Below are 21,066 nucleotides of genomic sequence, written 5' to 3' on the forward strand. Positions count from 1 at the left end.
ATTAAAACAAACAAACAGTTATACACTTAATAGCCAGCAGGGTGGACTGATTTAAATCAAGATATAGGAAACCTTGATTTAAATCATCAATTTTAACAGTGTTTCGCATTTGTACTTTATTTTCCTAAAGAAAGGTTAACAGACTAACCAGATACATGCACACCTCTGGCTGCTATAGAACATTAAAAATCTTAAGCAAATTGAATGGCAACATGAAATATCTGGTTAGACAAAGTTTTGGATTAAAAGGGAGCATCATTACTGTACTATCATCAGATTCAGAGTACGAACAACTCAAATTCCGGCAGTCAAAAGGGTATCTAGTAGCAGTACAGTGCACTTCTATATTAAGGAGTACAAGTGAAGATGCCGTTAGCCAAGACCAGCAAGGACTAAGTGTCTTGCATTTCTCTCCAGCAAACCTCTAATGCTGAATGGAAGACCAGCACCATGATCTGAAGAAAGAACTCTATCCAGCCCTCCCCATTATGGGATGGCCAGAGCTGGGGTATCCCACAGATTTTTTCCTGTCCCCCTTCATAGATACTAAGGTCAGAAGGGACCATTATGATCATCTAGTCTGACCTCCTGCTCAACGCAGGCCACACAATCTCACCCACCCACTCCTGAAAAACCTCACCTATGTCTGAGCTATTGAAGTCCTCAAATTGTGGTTTAAAGACTTCAAGGAGCAGAGAATCCTCCAGCAAGTGACCTGTGCCCCATGCTACAGAGGAAGGCAAAAAACCTCCAGGGCCTCTTCCAATCTGCCCTGGAGGAAAATTCCTTCCTGACCCCAAATATGGCGATCAGCTAAACCCTGAGCATATGGACAAGATTCACCAGCCAGATACTACAGAAAATTCTTTCCTGGGTAACTCAGATCCCACCCCATCTAACATCCCATCACAGGCCATTAGGCCTATTTACCATGAATATTTAAAGATCAATTAATTACCAAAATCATGTTATCCCATCATACCATCTCCTCCATAAACTTATCGAGTTTAATCTTAAAGCCAGATAGATTTTTTGCCCCCACTGCTTCCCTTGGAAGGCTATTCCAAAACTTCAAAGAGAGAAGTGGGGGTCTAAACTAGAAATACTGCAAACCCTGTGCAGAAACGCAGTCAGGCACCGAACCGGTGTGCGTGAAACAAATTAGTGCTATTTCTTTCTAAGAAAGAAATCAGAATGATTCACTGAGCTGTGGGGGAATGCAGCACAATGTAAGTATTGAAAGCTTGCTGAATACATTGCATATTTATTAAAATATTTTTCTGCAACAGTATTTCATGAGAAACAAAACACTAAGCACCACAAAAAGCTAAAAAGAACACTAGCTGCACCGCATGCTAGGGATCTGTGCTAATAAGAAGCTGTTAACTACAATTATTGACTCTAGACAAAAATGAAATAAAACTTCCATTAAGAATCTCAACTCAAATCAGATCATTTACAGTACTCACTTCCCACTAATGACACTGGAACACGCACCGTTTGTTTTCCCTTTTGTAAAGCATACAGCTATTCAATATCTAAGTGCAACATTTGCAAAGCAGCATCAGCTGAGAAAATTCAGGATGCCACTGTGAACTCAACTCCCCTACATCTTCAGTCAATTACTCACACTGGATGACATTCTTCCAATGTTTACACTGGGATTTGGGGAGGAAAATGGATTAACACCAAGTATCAGCCAGGACATTTCAGTGCAGTAAAAAAGGTGTAAAAAAAGCACACCTCTAATCCCAGATTAGGCACATCATGTATACTTTTGGTGACAATTTAAGAATTATGAAAATCCCACTCATAAGTATCCAAGTAATTTACTTGAGGCACCTTAGAGACTAACCAATTTATTTGAGCATAAGCTTTCGTGAGCTACAGCTCACTTGGAGCACAAGCCCCACTGAAAGACAATGCAACTTGTTCTAAAAGCTTTTGAAAGTCTCACCCTACTGCATCATGTGGGGGAAGTCAATACTAAAGGAGAACACATTTGTTACACATCTGCTTGTTAGCAAAAGCAAATAATTGTTCCTAATTCTCCCAGTAGCAGGGGAAATAATAGATGTGTGTTTAAGATTTGAATATTTTCACCATCATAAAAGCCCCTCTATCATATGCAAATAAAGCTATATCTAGTCAAGTCTTATATTAGAATTATTACACCAAGCAAGGGAAGTAGGTTTTACCGTTTCATCATTGCATATTGAGTGGATTTGGGTGCCAAACATAACAGCAGTGAAAGTGAGAAACAGAAAACCCTCAAGGCACAAAAAGACCATCAGGATCACAGTTACAGGCGGAGAGAAGTCACTGCATTCTGTGAAAAGAATAAACTTAGTTATGAAAAAAAAAAATCACACCAAGAACCCATGCAAAACAGCAACTCCAGAACAGTGTGCCTCCTCTTCAATACAAAGTGATAAAATAGGTTTGTATTTATTTTAGTGGCAAAATCAGCTCAACTCCAGATTTTACTGTCCGCCCCACAGACTGTATAGTTCTAGACAATTCAGTTCATCGGACAAGTAAATGCTAATTTGAAAGTGACTGCAGTCCTGCCTTGTCATATGCCACATTGCACTGCATCAATGTGTCTTGCCCTGGGGTAACCACAAGGCTACATCAATTTGAGAGCCAATAAGCATCTTTGTGTAAGACTTTGTACAACATTAGCCCAGGCTACACACATTACCAGATATAAAGTGAAGGGCAGATAGACATGAATTCAGCACACAACACAAAAACTGCAGCCACGAGAGCCCTGCCTGCTCCTGTTTGGCTGTTATATCTACCTGATTTTTCACCCTTGCTGCTATGTTTTGCTTGCCTTGTGTAGTGCTGAAAGAAAATTAAGTTGTATCTCGGAATCAGGAGCTGCTCAAAGTCTTATTGCCCCTTCTTCCCCCACTGGCTTTTTTGTCCATTCATTAGTTAAGCAAGGAAAAATTTGGGCCAGGGGTGGCATTAGACTTCCCTGGACCCAGTGCCAAAGCCAAAGCCCCAGCCCCACTGTCTGGGGCCGAAGTCCAAGGGCTTCAGCCCTGGGCGGTGGGGCTTGGGCTACAGGCTTTGGGCGCAGGCTTTGGTACACCCCCGCCCCTCACGCAGCGTTGTGCAGTCATTTTTGTTGTCAGAAGCGGGTCGCGGTACAAAAAAGTTTGAGAACCCCTCCCTGCTCTAGGTGATAGAGGGGTTAATGAAAGAGTCTTGAGACTGACAAACCCCAAGCATTCGTTAACAGAGGAGACTCTGGCTCAGAAGGTATCCTTAGGGTTCCTAAAAGCTTGCAGTACCAATGGTATCAAAGATTTGGCTGAGTGGGAACCTGTGGAGCATGAATTTGGTACCCGTGCAGCGGTACCAAGCTCTTGGCATGGGATGAGTTGGCTCTGCTCCCCGCAGTAACTTAGGGACGTGAACAGTCCTTGGTCCTGTCTGAACTCAGTACTGGAGTCTGTCTTAGACGACAGACTCCTCTTTGCCTTTGTGATACCAATCTCATTTGGAGCCTGCATGGAACTCCCATTGGGACTTGAGGTCTCTGTAGCCTACTTGTCAGACGGTGACAGAGCTTCTTGGAGATTTACTCCTTATACCGCCTCCTATTTAGAGGCAGATGTAGATTCATAGATACTAAGGTCAGAAGGGACCATTATGATCATCTAGTCCGACCTCCTGCACAACACAAGCCTAGATGATGACTTTGGTACTGTAGATTACTCGGTGCTGCATACTTCTCTACTGATCTTTGGTGACTGAAATCTTGAGGTGGACGGGGCACTACTTGTACTGGGGCATACAGCTTGCTCCATCATTAGAAGTTTAAACTTAATTTCTCTGTGTTTTCAGGATCTACCCTTGAAGGAAGTACAGATCTTGCACTTACTGGGGATATGAGTATCACCCAGACAGCAGAGGCGCTGGGAGTGTAGGTCACTTATCTGAATAGCCTCATAACAGAAGAAACTCCTCTTGAATCCCAGGAGAGCCCAGAATTCCTGAGCAAAACTAATAAAAAGTTAACCCCTACAAGGGGAGATCTCCAACCTACATTACTCTCTATGAATGATTTTTAAAAATTTTTTAATAGCTTGAGAGGAAGAAATAAAAGGAACAACTGTAACAACATAAGCTAAGTAACTATGAGGAAACTATCTGAGGAAAAAAAGCTAAGTGTTAGAGAACAGGCATCACAGATTCCATCTCTGGCCAAAGGCAGTTGGGAAGGAACTGAAGGCCGTTCGTCCCCACAGCCCCATGCAGCCTTGGCGAGCGGCATGAGGATGTGTGGGATGTGCCCAAGTGTTGAACGGGCATGGCTACCAAATGTCTCCCATTAAAGGTGCAGGGACACCTGACATGGAGCACTCAAAGGGACACTACTACAAGAAGCATGTACGACTCGGTTATTTTTTTTAAGCTTTCATAAATTCCAGACGGTTGATAGGGATTTATTATGAGTTCTTTCCATATTTCAGTGCTGAGGAAGTTGTTAAAAGTAGCAATCTGTTCACAGTATGCATGAAGACACTATAGATCACACAGCAGTTTGGACAGGTTCCTCTAGAGATGAGCCATGCACATTCCAAATTGCATAATAACATGCAAAAAATGAAAGAAAGATGTGTGTATGAAAGACTGAAGTAAGGCATTTTATGTTTGAATACCCTCACCCAGGGCTCAATGAACTAAGCCCCTTACTTGGTCCTAGGACTTCCCCCAGTATTGAGAGCCTTATGAAATGTGCCTCACCTATACTCTAGAGCCCATCCCTAGTTGTTGTTATTATTCAAGATGACTCTTGAGCCCCTCATCCACATGCCCTCCCTGGTATTTACAGCAATGATCCTCCATCCCCTTGCATTAATGACCCTGGTATTCCTTCAGCCATATAACTCTCCCAATGATCTTGACAGTCCAGCAAGCTCTGGTGCACCAAAACATTGCCTTGGAATACTAATAAGCACAAGAAAGCATGAAGGAATTAGCAAATTTCAACTAAGCACCACACAAGAAAATAAGATGGCACGAGCAGGCAAGAGAACATTCATGGCACTTCGCGTTAAACAGTTGAAACATTTGCAAACATTTTTTATTTATAAACGCTGCTTGGTTATGGTGGTAGAAATAAACACATGCTTACCAGTCCACTGTCCTCGGACACAAGAGAAAAACTGAAACCCACACAGAATGAGTGCATGAGCTGAAATTAGGGCTATATACATCTGGAAATAAATAGAAATTTGCTTAGTCTTGATCATTTTGTCAGTCAGTAAAGCAGACATTCCTTGCAGCCAGTTTTTATCATTAGGAAATTACATGCTTGGGTGCAGTATCGTTTATTAATTGGATAAAATAGAGTAAAACCAACTCCAGCAAAGTTCAAATAAAAAAATTTCAGCAAGTACAACAATGTACACTAATTTATTAGCTCTCTGGATCACATTACAATTACAAATGTAATAAAGTGGAAAAAAAGGGTTACTAACCTTTCTGTAACTGTTGAGATGTGTTGCTCATGTCCATTCCATGTTAGGTATGTGTGCATGTCGCGTGCGCCGCTGCCGGAGATTTTTCCTCCCATCAGTCAGGCTGGCTCTAGCGCTCTCTGGAGCAGTGCGGGTATGCGCCAGCATAAGGGGCGCCGCCGGTCCCACATCCTCTCAGTTCTTTCTTGCTGGCCAACTCCAACAGAGGGATAGGAGGGTGGGTCATGGAATGGACATGAGAGATACATCTCAAAAGAACAGTTACGGAAAGGATAGTAACCGTTTTTTCTTCAAGTGCTTGCTCAAGTCCATTCCACATTAGGAGACTCACAAGCAGTACCTCAGGAAGCAGGCTCAGAGTTCAGGGACATGCTGACTGCAACACTGCTCTTCCAAACCTGGAGTCATCTCAAGCCTTTTGGGTGATGGCGTAGTGGGATGCAAAGGCATGAACCAACGACCAAGTTGCAGCCCTTCAGATGTCTTGGATTGGAACCTGCAGGAGGAATGCCGCTGAAGAGGCCTGAGCTCTCACAGAGTGAGTGATTAGGGTTGCTTGAGATGGGACATTCACCTGTTTGTAGCATGCCCGAATACAGGAGATTATCCAGGATTAGAGCCTCTGGACTGACACTGGAAGTCCTTTCATCCTTTCTGCTACTGCTACAAAAAGTTGTATGGATTTGTGAAAGAATTTAGTCCTCTTGTTATAGAAGGTGAGGGCACACTTAACATCCAATGAGCGAAGCTGCTGCTCTTCTGAATTCTGGTGAGGCTTTGGGAAGAAGACCGGCAGAAAAAATGGCCTGGTTGCTATGGGATTGTGAAACCACCTTTGGCATGAAGGCTGGGTGGGGGCGCAGTTGGACTCTGTCCTTGAAGAACACCATGTATGGAGGCTCTGACGCAAGGGCCTTGATTTCAGAGACCCTTCTGGATGAGGTGATCACTACCAGGAAGGCGACCTTCCAGGAAAGTAGCAGCAGAGAGCACGATGCTAGCGGCTCAAAGGGAGGACCCATGAGTCTCGAAAGGACCAGGTTTAAAACCCACATAGGGATCAGCTCGTGAACCTATGTGTGTAAAGTCTCTCCAATCCCTTAAGAAAGCAATGTCATCTCATGAGAGAACCCTCATCTACCGCCCACTGGTGGGTGGAAGGACAAAATTGCTGTTAGATGCACGTTGATGGATGCGAGAGCCAGACCTTGTTGCTTTAGATGGAGCAAGTAGTCCAGGATGGATGCAAGGGAAGACTGAGTCGGAGAGATGCCTCGATGGGATGACCATATTGAGAACTGCTTCCAGTTGGCAAGGTAGGTGCCCTAGTGGAGGACTTCCTACTACCCAGCAAGACCTATTGAACTTATTCTGAACAGGCCTGCTCCTCTGGATTTAGCCATTCAACTTCCATGCAGTTAGGTGAAGGGAGCTGAGGTTCAGGTGCAGTAACCAACCGTGGTCTTGTGAGGTCAGGTGTGGGCGGAGCGGGAGCAACGTGCCGAGCCACGCTCGGGCTAGAATAATAATAATAATAATAATACTCGCCTCATCAAGCTTGATCTTCAGGAGGACCTTGTGAGCCATAGAAACCGGAGCAAATACACAGAATAGTAGCTCTGTCCATGGAAGCAAGAAAACGACGGAAAGGGAGCCCAGACTGTGCCCATGCAACGAGCAAAATTATTGGTATTTTCTGTTCTGCTTGGTCACGAACAGGTCTATGGGGGAGGTCCCCCTCTCTTTGGAAGATGAACCTGGTGACCTCTAGGTAAAGGGACCATTTATGGTGAGAGAAGAAGGATCTGCTGAGGTGATCTGCCAGGGCATTCTCCAGGCTCCTGGAAGATGTGAAGCTTTGAAGTGCGTGGAGTGCTTCACGCAGAATTCCCATAGATGAATGGCCTTCTGACACAATGCAGAGGATCAGGCTCCTCCCTGTTTGTTGATGTAGAACATAGCCACGGTGGTGTCCATCAGTATCTGCACTACCTTTCCTGGGATCTGTGGGAGGAACACTTGGCAAGCTAAGCGGACCGCCCTGAGCTATTCCTGGGACCACAGGCCCTGAGTGAACCGAGGTGGACTTCCCAACCTAGGTCGGGAGCATCCAGGACTACGGACACCCAGGGGGTGACGAAGGGGAGGCCCACTAACACCGATAGGAGCTGCTTCCATCAGATGGGGGAAGCAAGGATGGGGGCTGAACAGTAAGCACTGAGTCCAAATGGTGTCTGTTTGGGGTGTACACTGAAGCAACCACATCTGCAGGTGTCTGAGTCACGGCCTTGGGTGCCAGACCATGCAAGTGTACACGGCTATGTGCCCCAGGCAAAACCATGTCGGGCTGAAGTGAGATAATCGATCCAAAACCAATGGGGAGGTAGGGTCCAAACTGGGGACTAGTATAGTGCCCTTGGGTGCACCTTCAAAAAGGCCTGCTTGGGCCCACCGGAGTACCTATGAAACCCAGGAAGTGAGGTTGAGATGAAAGCAGTGGCTAACAGTGTTTGTTACCTCCTCCCTTTCTCTTAAAGGGTTCCCGTCTCAGAGGCAGAGCCGAGAAGCGGGGCAGTTGCTGAGGCCTGAAGTGCTTCCTCAAAATTTGACGGAGCATAGAGGCCCAGGCACCTGACGGTGGCACTTGAGTTCTTCTGGCCATGGAGCTTTGTATCCGTCTGCTCCGAGAATGAGGAGCCTTTGAAAGGGCGGTCCTGGATCAACCGTTGGACCTCGTGAGGTAGCTCCGAGGACTGCAGTCAAGAACATCGCCTCATGGTTACTGCAGAGACCAGTGTCCTTGCCGCCACATCAGCTGCTTCTAGTACCGCCTGGAGTGAGGCCTTGGCAACATTCTTACCCTTCTCTAAGAGGGTAGAGAATTTATGCCTCAGAACTCAAGGCAGGGAGTCTTTGAACATGGACAAGAAGTCCCACAGATTGTAGTCATATCTCCCCAGTAGGGCTTGCTGGTTTGTGATATGCAGCTGTAGACCAGCTGTCGAATAAACTTTCCTCCCAACAGCTCAAGTTTGTGTCCTTCTGTTTGGGGGTAGCGCCCGTCTGCCTCCTTGTTGGCCGCCGATACAACAAGGGACCCTGGAGAGGGGTGGGAGTATAGATACTCGTACTTGCTGGCTGGCACATATTTCTTCTCAGCCCTCTTCGAGGTGGGGGACAGAGAAGAAGGGGTTTGCCACAGGGCCTTGACTAGACCCATTACAGCCTCATTAACGGACAGGGCCACCTCAGAAGGAACTGCTGCAGCCAGACTGTCAACAAGGATGTAGGATGATTCCTTGAGTTCCTCAATCTCTAGCCCCAGGATAGCTGCTATCTGCTTTAGAAGCTCCTGGTAGGCCCTGAAGTCATCCTATGGAAGCAAGATATTCAGCCCTGAGACAGCCTCATCTCAGGAGGAAGAGGCTTGTACCGGAGGGAGGAGTTTTTTTTCTCTTCCTCAGCCTCAACATCATCCATGGGGGCTACATCCTGAATATGGATACTGGGGTTGGTACCGGAGTCGCGGTTCGATGCCGAGCAGGATGGAGGGGGAGTCCACCTCTCAGAAGCAACTAAGTAAGATCGGCGGGAAGGTGGACCCAGTACCGGGGAAACCCCCAAAGATTCCAGTACTGCCATTGCATAGGCCACTGTTCACTTGGCCAGGCGCCAGTGGAGGACCTGTACTGAGGTCGGGTGGTACACAGGATGGATGCTGGTGGTGGCCCTTAGGCTGGACGTATGGTTCTACCTCAGATTCAGATGAAGAACCCTCCTGAAGTGAACATGGTGGAGCGGTACCCTCTCAGCCTCCATTCGATGCAGAGAGAGTCTGGACACTGGTGGCGGACAGGAGACTGGACATTCTCCCAAACGCTTCAGACAACGGGAGTATAGGTTGCTCATGGGCATAGGCTTGCCACAAGAGGCACCAGGTTTGAAACCCGTGGACCAGGCATGCCTGGTCCAGCGGCGAAGAGAGCCCCTTGACGATAAGGAGACTGGGGTTCTAACTATTTGCACTAATGCTATTTACAATATATACACTACAACTATACTTAAGACAAACTATGAAACAGAGGCAGAAACCACTGAGAAGAATGCCTTGCCAAAGCAAGAGTTGTTCCAGAAACTGTCTTGAGCAGTAAGAGGGAACTGAGGAGGATGCGGTGTTGGTGGCGCCCCTATACCGGCGCATAAGCGCGTGGGTCCAGAGGGCACTAAAGCTGGCCCGATAGATACAACTGAGGGAACAATCTCCAGCAATGGTGCACACGGCACACACACCTAATGTGGAATTGACATTAGCAAGCACTCGAAGAAGAACTAATGGATTTTAAGTTACTGAAACACTTGACTCAAACACCCGATTAAAACAAGCATGGCTAATATCTACTAATACCCTCTCCAAGGCAGGGGAGAAATTAGGGGAAGGAGAAGGGCAGTGGTACTCATCCAAGGTCTGCCCATGTAAGTTGCCATTCAGCCTGTTGTGCAGATGCTCAAATATGGTTGCTTCAATTCCTTGGACTTATGTCCCCTTCAGTGGGGCTCCAATTCCCAACTGGGCTCTACCAGGCTCCTTCTTTAGTGAAGGAAAGAAGTGACCTCTCCTAAACAACACTCACTTGTGGCACCAAAAGAAGTCACTCCTGTAAATTGTTCAGACGTAGGTATGCTCCCTCTCCTTTCTTACATGAGGAATTAAATTGTTAACAATGAAGTTTAAAATCACTACCAGGCATCTCAGAGCTACTGTTCAAGGCTTACTGCAGATTCATGTAGCTATCACAATCAGTTCACATACGAGATTTTCTTTGCCACCCTAAACAGATTGAGATTCTGCAGAACAAGATCACAGCTTGAGCGAGGTACCAGCATATTATAGCCTGATCCAAGTCCTGCCCCCAGGCATATAATTATGTCACGTTGCGAACTTTAAAAACTAGTAACATACTGTGTTGTGTAATAGAACATTATACTGCAAACAGTGAAATGGTATAATGCTGCATATCCACAGTATGTATTCCTGGGGGAATTCTTCACCACGGTGCCTGCACAGAATACATATGTCCCACAGATTTTTCTGGGCAGAAAATACATTCTGCTGGAGAGGCTCTGCAGTTATGCCTTTTGCCACCAGGGGCTGCTGTGGCACGAGAACAGAGGCAGCCACCTAGTGGTCAGCAGCTGACAGGGAGAGAGCAGAAGCTGGGTTCCTCACAGAGCCCTGCCAGGTGAGGCGCCATGGGATACAGAGTGGGATTTAGAGGGGCATTAGGGGAACAGACTGGAACAGGGGATGATTGGGAGTGGGGATGCAGGGACACATGGGGTCTCGGGGGGGGGGGGGGGGGTGAGTGGTGGTGCAGGGACACAGGCACAGGGGTAGATGTGCCTGACTGGGAGAGGCTAGGGGTCAGCCAGAGTCTGCATGGGGGAGGATCCCCAACTCCATAACAATCCCCCCTGCCCTCCAAAACCCCCACACAAAACTGTTCCATATTTCTCCCACCCACACCCAACAACCCTCCAGGTTCATTCCCAGGCTTTTTCCCAGTAATTACTTCCCTCTCCTTCGAGCCTCTGCACTGCTTCTGAGGGTGTGGAAAATATGGTTATGTACTGTAGTTTATATGAATGATTATTCAAAATTCTGTATTAATATGCCTACTAAGGAATCTATTTGTCAAAAAACACTTCCAGAATCTTTTGTTGTCTATATTGTTAGAGACATACTTGTCAATTCATTTCAAAATACCTGTTAGCAAAATAACAAACTAGATTGATTATATTGTGTTATTTTGAAAAATAAAATATGCAGAATTTTAAAATATTGTACACAACATTTTTAATTTTTTGATGCAGAATTTCCCCAAGAATAAAGGTATGGATAAATAGCAAGCAATTTAATCCTGGGGTAAGTATGTGAAAAATTGTTACTTATAGTCAATTTTCACATTTAGAACAATTTGTTGGTAATTTGTACTTACCGTAAACAGCACAAAAAATCTCTGGTTTTTCTCTCCTACACAATTGTTCACCCAGGGGCAGTGATGATCCATCTTTCGAATACATCGCTTGCAAATACTTGGGGGGAGGAGGGAGAAGAGAAAGAAATGGGCACTTTTTATTTAATATTTTTTTTAAAAGGATCTTAAATTTCACTGTAGGAAAGAACATGTAGTGTGTCTAAGCAAAAAATTAATAAGCAGAATTTAATGAAAGCTGAAGGGAAAAAAGCAAAAGGTCTTAACTAGTTTTGTTTGTTGTGGTTTACCAATTTAGAGCAATGTTTTTTTCAAAAAAATTTATGCCAAGACTTCTGAGAGTAAATGACTTTATACAAAAGACTTGTTTCATATCCACTAAAATGAATATTGACATGCTCCAAAAAGGATAAGTGTGTACATCCAATCATGTGTATTTTTAATTTTTTTTAATAACTATGTAGCTATGAGTACACCATATAAGTAGAGCTTCAATCCTCTCCAGATTCAAGGTAAAACAACAGCCAAAAGCAGTATTTGGCAGAAAGTACCTAGTTCATCGTACAGATATCCAAACTGTAAATCTGGTTAGGAATATAGAAAAGTTGACCTAATATCTGCAAGAAGGGAGATTTTCAATGTCTCCAGAAATTTTCACAGCTGTTTTACTACCCACACAGCTCCATCAAATATACTGAACGTGTGCACAGTCAAAATGCTTCAGAGAACAGTCTAAACTTCATTTGTAAATGTCAATTCCCTCATTTCTCAAAAATAAAATCTAACTATATCATTAAAATTACAAAAGATTCAATCAGGAGTAGCATAGGATATATAACATACATTCAGATGTAGCATCATCTTTATCCACGGCTGGATTAGTATCAATAGGCTGTTCAATGCATGCCTTCAAATTGTATCTGCCTTTTTTTGTTTTTTTGGGTAAAAAAGAACAGGAGTACTTGCGGCACCTTGAAGAAAAGGAGTACTTGTGGCACCTTAGAGACTAACCAATTTATCTGAGCATAAGCTTTCGTGAGCTACAGCTCACTTCATCGGATGCATTCGGTTATAATTCCTGATGTCAGATTTGTGTCCATTTATTCTTTTGCATAGAGATTGTCCAGTTTGGCCCATGTACATGGCAGAGGGGCATTGCTGGCACATGATGACATATATCACATTGGTAGATGTGCAGGTGAATGAGTCCCTGATAGCGTGGCTGATGTGATTAGGTCCTATGATGGTATCACTTGAATAGGTATGTGGACAGAGTTCTGTTGGACATTTCTGGCAACTGTTCTAAGAAATCTCTCACCACGTCTCTTTGTTAGACCATATAGTACCTAAGGGCTATCAACCAACACATTTCTCTTAAAGTTAGTTGCAAAAGAATCCAATCAAAATCTCTACATTCTACATGCAAGATAAAACAGTTGCTACATTTGTTGCTGTCTTTCCCCAAACTGACCATCTAAGTAATAAATCTTTCATTTTCCTAATTTAATGAGGTGAACTTGTACAGTTACAGATTTTCTTGTGGAATATGCAAAGAAATTAAATCCCTTCAACTTCAACAGTAATAAATGAATAGTTCTGGTGTATTATGAATAAACATATTCAGACAGATTAATAAAAACAATGGATGTTTGATAGGTTTATTTTAAAACCATCCCAAGGAAGCAACCAAAGTAACATTCAGTAAAAGACTTGAATTTAGAAAAATAATGCAATTTTAGAAACTTTTCTCTATTATGTGATTATAATCTCAGTTATGATTCCCAAAAGAAAGATTGCTTGGCCTTTTTAACAAGAGCATTTTCCATTCCTATATAGTGTTAACCTACACATACATATCCACTCCAAGCTATGGATGCTGTGAAAGTTGCTTTCCTGATCTGTGCAATTAAATTGTCAATCTTAATGCTATCATAGCATTTCCATAGCATTTTCTGGTGGAAAAAAAGACTCAAATCTTGCTCCTTGAGACACCAAAGTAGTCATGAATACTGACCAAATCATTACCTTTCAATCGAAGGTCTAAAAAGTGCTTTACCATTACAATCTATTTAATAGGTAGGCTAAGGCAGAGATTAAGTCAAATAAAGAGCCAGTTACAGAGGAACTTGGGAGACAGATTTCCAGGAACGAGGCTAGGAGATGCACTTCTTGGCTCCTGTTCTACTGTCTCATGACTAGACAATGCCTGTGTCTTATCTGTAACATCTGACCTGAGCTTGCCAAAGTGCAGGAAAGTAAAATTGCAATCTTATGAAAACAATACAATCATATTGCTTAAAGAAAACACTTAAAATTGAAATCATCAAAGGCTCTGATCCTCACAAGCACCATTCCTTACAGGCCAAGTCCTTGTTAGGTTTAAAAACAAAAGGCATTGGAATACTGTGTATAAAGAACAAGTATGAAGTCTCAACTGAAGAGACTCTCCCCCTCTCGCGGTTAGATAATTTAACAATGATTACATATTTACATGGAACTTTTCCTCCCCACTCCACATACAAAGCCAAAATTCACATCTAAGATAAGAACAAGATTTGAGCTCCAAGACAGACACTTTATAATGGAAGTGACTTCTCAACCATAACCTTGCCACAACTAGAGTGACAAAACAGACAATTTGTATCAACTGCAGATTTTTTTACAGTCATTTCCATAATGATTTGCATTTCAGAGTTCCAACAAAAGTCCATTCTCATCCTTTAGGTGAGCAGAAACTGTCAATATATTACAGAGCTGGATATGCGTTAGAGAGGTGCTATTAAAAACATCTGTTAGTCTGGTAAGTGCCACAAGTCCTCCTCGTTTTTTGCTGATACAGACTAACAAAGCTACTACTCAAACATTACACACATGTAGCTCTGTGTATATAAACATGCATACACAGTATACAAATATTTACAAGTCACTTAGCTTGAAGGCATTTTAGATGCACCCATAATGTTCAACCACTAGAAAGATGCACTTACATATGTCTGTCTCTATGTAGCTAACAGGAACAGAGTGAATTTAAAGAAGATAGATTTACTATACTTTTTACTATACTTTATGCAACATCCTAATCCATGATTATCATAATCACGTCTTTCATTACTCAGAACAGTCTCCAATGAACTGAAGAATATTTAATTGGTTTAACAAACTTGTTTATGCATGCTGCTTAGGGGAAAAAAAACAACCAAATAGTCAGTCTACATGCTCAGGAATGTGTCATTTTGAACAGACCTCTTCAGAAGTTTCAGGAAGAGCAAACATTGAGGTGACCATTTCAAATGTACTTGTAATGAATTTCGTAATTTAAAATGACTCTTGTAACCAGAACAAAGTAAGACCAGTATATAAAAGATTCAAGTTTGTTTTGTTTTGTTTTAAATTTTTAGCTAAAGGAGTAAATGATAAGAGGAAACACTTTCTGCTCTACAACAAAATTTACTGACTAGCAATGAAATCCTTTACAACTTTTAGGCTTATTCCTTTCTTCCCTGCCTCACCTCAAGTTTTTAGATCTATTTGATAGACAAATATACACACAGTTCTGTAGTACAAAGTCTGCAAAACTTTCATTAAATCAAAGTAAGGAACCTGCAGACCATGTTCATTAGTTACTTTATACTTTTTTTAGAATTTCATTTTCAAATACCTTCATGAAGGTTCACTTTAAAGAAAATAATGGTATACCTGCAATGATGTGCACGTTCTGGTTTGATACTACAGCATTTTGGACATTTGTAGATCACTTCCCCAGGTTTCAGCTGCAAACTCTCCATGTATTCTTTAGTGGCATTTCCTTTTGGTACAGCCCCCTAAATATTTAAAATGGAGGGAGAGAAGAAATCATCTTAAATTAGGAAAGATACCACTTTTTAAAGTCACCTTTTTAACAGCAGATTTGAACAGGTTTGACTAGTCAACATTAACATGGAGTGTATTGAATATATAATGTTTTTCACACTAAGCCCATTTTAGTACAGACATTATTTTCCTCCTATAGGAAACTGCACTCAGCACAATTTCCAAAATCAGTTTGCTCAAAACAAGCCTAACATAAGGCTGAGCGTCTTCCAGAGACACCACGACCCATTAGTGCCAGTTCAGTTTCAACTGAACTACCACAAACTTGGACAGAATCCACGCTCTTTCCTTACAAATGTCAAAACGGCAGTCAGCATCTTTGCTTAAAGTTGAAAAGATTTCTTGTAAGTGAGCAAATCAGGAAAGGGACATGCCTCCTTTCAGGTACATAAAGTAGGTTAACTATTCTGAGGCCCAAAAGCTAGGGCAATCAGCTATTGATGTTACTAAGGGCTTGGGCTACACTTGTGAGTTAGAGCGCATTAATGCAGCCCTGGACGCCCTAGCTCACTACCCGTCCACACTGGCAAGGCACGTAGAGCGCTCTGACTCCACAGCCAGAGTGCTCCTGGTACTCCGCCTCTGTGTGAAGATTAACGCTTGTTGCGCCTTGGCTGAAACGCCCAGGTGTCAGCGTGAACGAGGTGTTGCATTACTGCACTCTAATCAGCCTCCGGAAACGTCCCATAATCGCCTTAAGTCAAGTGGCCACTCTTCTCATTGTTTTTGAATCGCTGCAGGAATGCGGAAATGCCCTTTCAAAGCTCCATTTTTGATAGCCGGCTGCTTATCTGCTCTGAGACAAAGCAACCATTAGTGTGGAATGCTGTGTGTGAGAGAGGGAAACGGGCGTGGGGTAGGGGGGGAAGGGGTCTGCTGCTGTCTGAACTTACAAGACAGCATGCTGACACGTTCTCAGCCCCCCAAAAACCCACTCTCTCTCCCCCCAAATACACACAACACACTCCCTGTCACACCCCACCCCACCCCACCCCCCATTTGAAAAAGCACATTGCAGTCACTTGCATGCTGGGATAGATGCCCATAATGCACCGCTCCCAATGCTGCAAATGAGGCCATGCCAGTGCGCTTGAAGCTGTCAGTGTGAACAGACTGCAGCGCTTTCCCTACTGTACTCTTCGAAGGCTGGTTTAATTCAAAGCTCTCTACATCTGCAAGTGTAGCCATGCCCTAAGAGGCCCAGAGTGAACCAAGAACAGTCTGAAAGCTTTTGCTTTGGATTGTCTTGCCTTTAAGGGTTTAGTCAAACTGCTAGAATGAAATCAAAAGGGTTTATATGAAGGAAGTGGGGAGTGTCTGTGACAAGGGCAAAGGTGTTACATGGTAAAAATTCACTTAGGATCCCCTCCCCCCAGTTTTCTAAAATGGGGAATGTGCTGCCTGTTTTTTTGTTTGTTTCTTTTTTTACACTCAGAACACTGTAATGCAAGGCTGATTTTCTGGGTGATGGTGGAGAAGTATCAGGAAAAGAGTAGTTGTATTTGGAGCCTGTTATTATCAGACTTTGCAATGTTTGTGATTCTCATTTACACAATCTAGCAAAAAGACCAGGTTACTTAAATGATTTAAGGAAGCTCTTCTGGAGAGAAGACTGAGCTCTGCCAGACTTTAACACAGGAATGGGTATTTCCCTCCTGTTCACTAGGAGGTAATTTCCACTGAAGCAGAATGTTTTGTCAACCCATGTCCACGCCCCAGTGTTTCACATTCTATGGCTTCTCTTCACTGCAGTATTAACTCAAGGTATAACATAGCGCTTGCCTTCACGACTGGGGTAAGTCGACTTATGTTATACTACTCCAGTTACGTGAATGGAGTCGACGTAGCTTAGGTCGACTTACCCTGATGTCTTCACTGTGCTGCATTGATGGTAGGCGCTCTCCGGTCGACTTACCTTACTCTTCTCGAAGAGGTGGTGTACCGGGGTTGACTGGAGAGTGCTCTGCTGTCAATTTAGTGGGTCTTCACTAAATTCACTAAATCAACCCGTGCTGCATTGATTGCAGCAGCACTGATCTCCCGTCCCCGTAGTAAAGACCAGCCCTTATTGTTGCTCCTAACCAGACTCCTGTTGCATACAAAAAGCTCTAGCTCGAGTTAAGTGATTCGGTACACTTGAGCTAACTGGCCCATCAGGGGGCATGTTGATGCTGGAGCTAGTAATGCAGAGAGGACTCCACAACTCTCTGCTGCTCAAACATTGTTTATGAGCGTGACCATTCTCATTCAAGTTAGGCAAAATGGAACTAACATTACACTGAAGACCAAAACCTAAGAGATGATTTAGTTAGTTCTAGAGGGATTCAAATTTATAAGAAAAAAAAGAAAAAAAAAACACCTTCTGCCTCTTTTCCACTAATTTCATTCATTCATAAGCATAACTATCAAAATGTACTTGATCTCATGTCTTTGCCATTTTGACGAATTAACGAGTAATCACAAATAAAAACAATGATACTTGATTCCAGTTACAAACATTGGAGAGATTATGACTTTTATAATCTCAAACTGTAGCACGTTTACTTTTGATTAAATTCTCATGGTTATAAGGTAATAAAATCTATTTGTCTTCAAATGTAACGTTATACTTCTTATGAATTTTGAGAGAGACTTTATTCTAATTTTCCTTTACTCTTATTTAACAGTCAACAGTTTCTATTACACAGCTTTTGGGAGGGTGGGGGGGGGGGCGGGAAATATGGCAAGTACATTAAGTGAAACAGATTAAGACATACCTAGTCTATAAACAATGTCTTGGCTCTCAAGGTCTTAGGTATTTTTAATAATCAGTGCTTAACACACCCGTAAAACACACTAACTGGTTCTTCAAGAAGGCCTTGTTTAAATGCACCTCATTGGCTTCAAGAAAGAATTTTTCATCACTGGGTGTGGGCTCAGAACTACTCAGGCACTAGCACCCTTTAATGAATTGCCAAAATCACTTCTTGGATAGGTGTGTCCTACCCCCGCCCAATAAATACTCTCTTTTTGTATATGAACTGTAACAAATCCAATCCAATCCAGTTTACAATACCAATTCAAAACTTTAATTTTATGTAGACTGGGCTTGCTTACTAACAGAACTTTGGAAATTAAGTGTGTTTTAAAACTGAGCAGTGAATACTTGCTATAATGACTGATAAAAAGCTGCAAAGACCTGGACTGGCAAGGAGCATTATAATCTCAATTTAACATTTCTGGATGAAGTGGTCCACTCCAGTATTTAAGCAGTGAGATATTCCCACGACACTGCAAATCCCATAGGCTTCAATCTAGAGCTGAGGCACCTTTAAGATGTCAGTGTCAAGGCTTTTATAGCAAGATGTTCACTACTATTTTTAAGGATGACATTTTATACTAAACGCTAACTTGCCACCAGTTCCACCACAAAAGAGTTAACCCAGAATTTGAAGAATATAATTTTAGACAAACTAGTTATAAGCAAAACTGCTATTAATCTGGAAATAGGTACATTGTTATAGCATGGTTGAAAATACACCATTTAGGCTGCCATAAGCTATTACTACTGCGTGTTGACAGAAATGTATTCTAAAATGTATTTGCATATATTAATTCAAATTTTGTGTAGCAGTAAAACTGTGGCAATTTGTAATTTTTACCTTGCAGAAACATTTTCGGTAGCAAGGAACAGCCTTATTTACCAGTAAATGCCACTTAACTACATCAAAACCATTTAAAGGATTGTGAAGATGTAACTGCTTAATTTAGTTTTCATACCAAGATTTCCAAAGTAATTTTAGATTTTTGTATGTACTCTGTATATAAACTATATATTTTAAAGTTGTAAGAAGCTTGACTTTAAGTAGTCATACTGTGATGAAAGCTTTTAGTTTAACTGAATTATACTCTTTACAGATTTCCAGGAGGTGATGGCTAATTTTTCCAAATGTTTGTTTCCTATTAAACACTAGGTGAAGCTACATTGAGTCTTATTAGAACACCAATAATTTAATCTTTCTGTTGATCTCATTAACTTATTCAACAACATAAAAATATTCATAACATTTTAACCTTAGATTTATTGAGAGAAAAATATCCATAATGCCAAGTGAGCCCTAGTCCTATCTAAGTTTCCCCCCTACATTGATCAACTTACTCCACATTTTAACTGTCAGATCAACAAACTTTGGTAAGTGTTATTGCCTATCAGTTTATATCAACAAGTCTTAACGATGAGTCAGATTTTGAAGACTGCCATAAATACTTTTGAAAACCTTAACTTTTCTATTCATTAAAAGCCGAAGATTTTCTTACCACATCACCTGGAATCAAACAACTTTTGTAAAGTTATCTAGATTTGATAATATAACTAGGAAACAAACGAAGTTACAAAACAAAATAGGCATTTTAATGATCTTCTATAATGGACTTGAATAGTAAATATTTAACAAGTGACCCTACACTTCCCATTTGTCTTCCTTTCCCTTGCAGTTTTCAACTGTTTCTGCTTTGTTTTTCACTCAGTTCAAGACTTGTTTATGACACCATAAAAGAACAAAAGACTGGAGATTGAGACCAACCTCTGCTTCAATCAATTTCAAGATTTGCAACAAAAAGAATTATCCTAGCAGCAGGAGATAGACCCTACCTATCTATAAAAGAGAACTCACAGTTGCTCACCTTATTCTCTGCAACTGACTAAACATGAGAGAATGACCCAATTGCGAATACAGACTAACACGGCTGTTACTCTGAAACCAATTTCAAGTGATAATCATATACTTACAGGATCAGTTAGCATAGTTCTCAGGTGAGACGATAGAGCTAGCACTGCCAAAAAGTTAAAAAGAACACCATTGATCACAGAGTACCAAAAGTCTTTGGAAGGCAGCAACATGACAAAAGTCACTACGAAGTCTGCATACACAACCAGAAACCACGTCATGACAGCACAGACCATGCCACAGCCATCACGGATGAACCAAACCCTGTCTGCCATATCGGCTTCCGATGAAGAAGAATCATAGCTGTCATTTTCAGCAAGGAGGGGATGGTGCTCAATGTCACGGAATCTGTGCCCCGATGACTGCATGGTTTTCCGGACTTGCCCTGAAGAAAGATGGTGAGACTATGTTTATGCACAAATAATCCATGAAAAATAGATGTCAACTTTTATTTTTATGACATGATAAGCAAAACAAGCGATTGAGAATTCACATTCTATGACTGTTTCAAGCGGGATTGTTTCTGTAAGTAATTGAGGACACTCATTTAAAAGTCCTTAGCTGCAATTTTGTAAGTTGTTTATTGAAAACTTATTTCTAAAAATATTTACTCTGATTGCAAGACATCTGTAATTTTGCAAGTTTCATCTCTCCTCATGCACAGTCAGTACTGATGACAGAATATATACACTTCTGGTATATGCAATCAGTTATTTAAAAAGTTTACAAAAGAATAAGGAGATTTATATAATCAGTATGAGCCACTTGTGTGTGTGTGTAATACACACATTACTAAAGAGAAAAAATTCAGGGAGGAGTTTTCTAATTTGCATGAATATAAAAAGCTTTAATATTCCTTTTGGATAATCTTTCACTTGACTAAGGTTAGTTCTACCTGTGATTTACGATTCTGGATGCTAAAAGGACGGTAAGAGGACAAGCCGATTTTAGTAGACTGGTCCAAGATTAAAACCATATAATCTATTTAAAAACAAA

General features: G+C 42.0%; 1 protein-coding gene across 2 annotated transcripts in view; it reads right to left on the bottom strand.

Annotated features, from left to right (window-relative positions):
* The window catches only part of ZDHHC7 (zDHHC palmitoyltransferase 7), a 55,061-nt gene that overhangs the window by 2,009 nt on the left and 31,986 nt on the right, over positions 1-21,066 (bottom strand). For both annotated transcript variants that reach the window (XM_074968857.1, XM_074968856.1), the window contains exons 3-7: positions 20,133-20,455; positions 15,191-15,315; positions 11,498-11,594; positions 5,156-5,237; positions 2,199-2,329 (exon numbers count right to left, since the gene is read on the bottom strand). In XM_074968857.1, coding sequence (XP_074824958.1) covers positions 2,199-2,329; positions 5,156-5,237; positions 11,498-11,594; positions 15,191-15,315; positions 20,133-20,438 — 741 coding nt within the window. In that variant the 5' untranslated portion in view covers positions 20,439-20,455. The remainder of the gene's footprint in view (positions 1-2,198; positions 2,330-5,155; positions 5,238-11,497; positions 11,595-15,190; positions 15,316-20,132; positions 20,456-21,066) is intronic.

Source organism: Natator depressus, chromosome 12, assembly GCF_965152275.1.
Source record: "Natator depressus isolate rNatDep1 chromosome 12, rNatDep2.hap1, whole genome shotgun sequence".
In the NCBI taxonomy this organism is placed as follows: Eukaryota; Metazoa; Chordata; order Testudines; family Cheloniidae; genus Natator; species Natator depressus.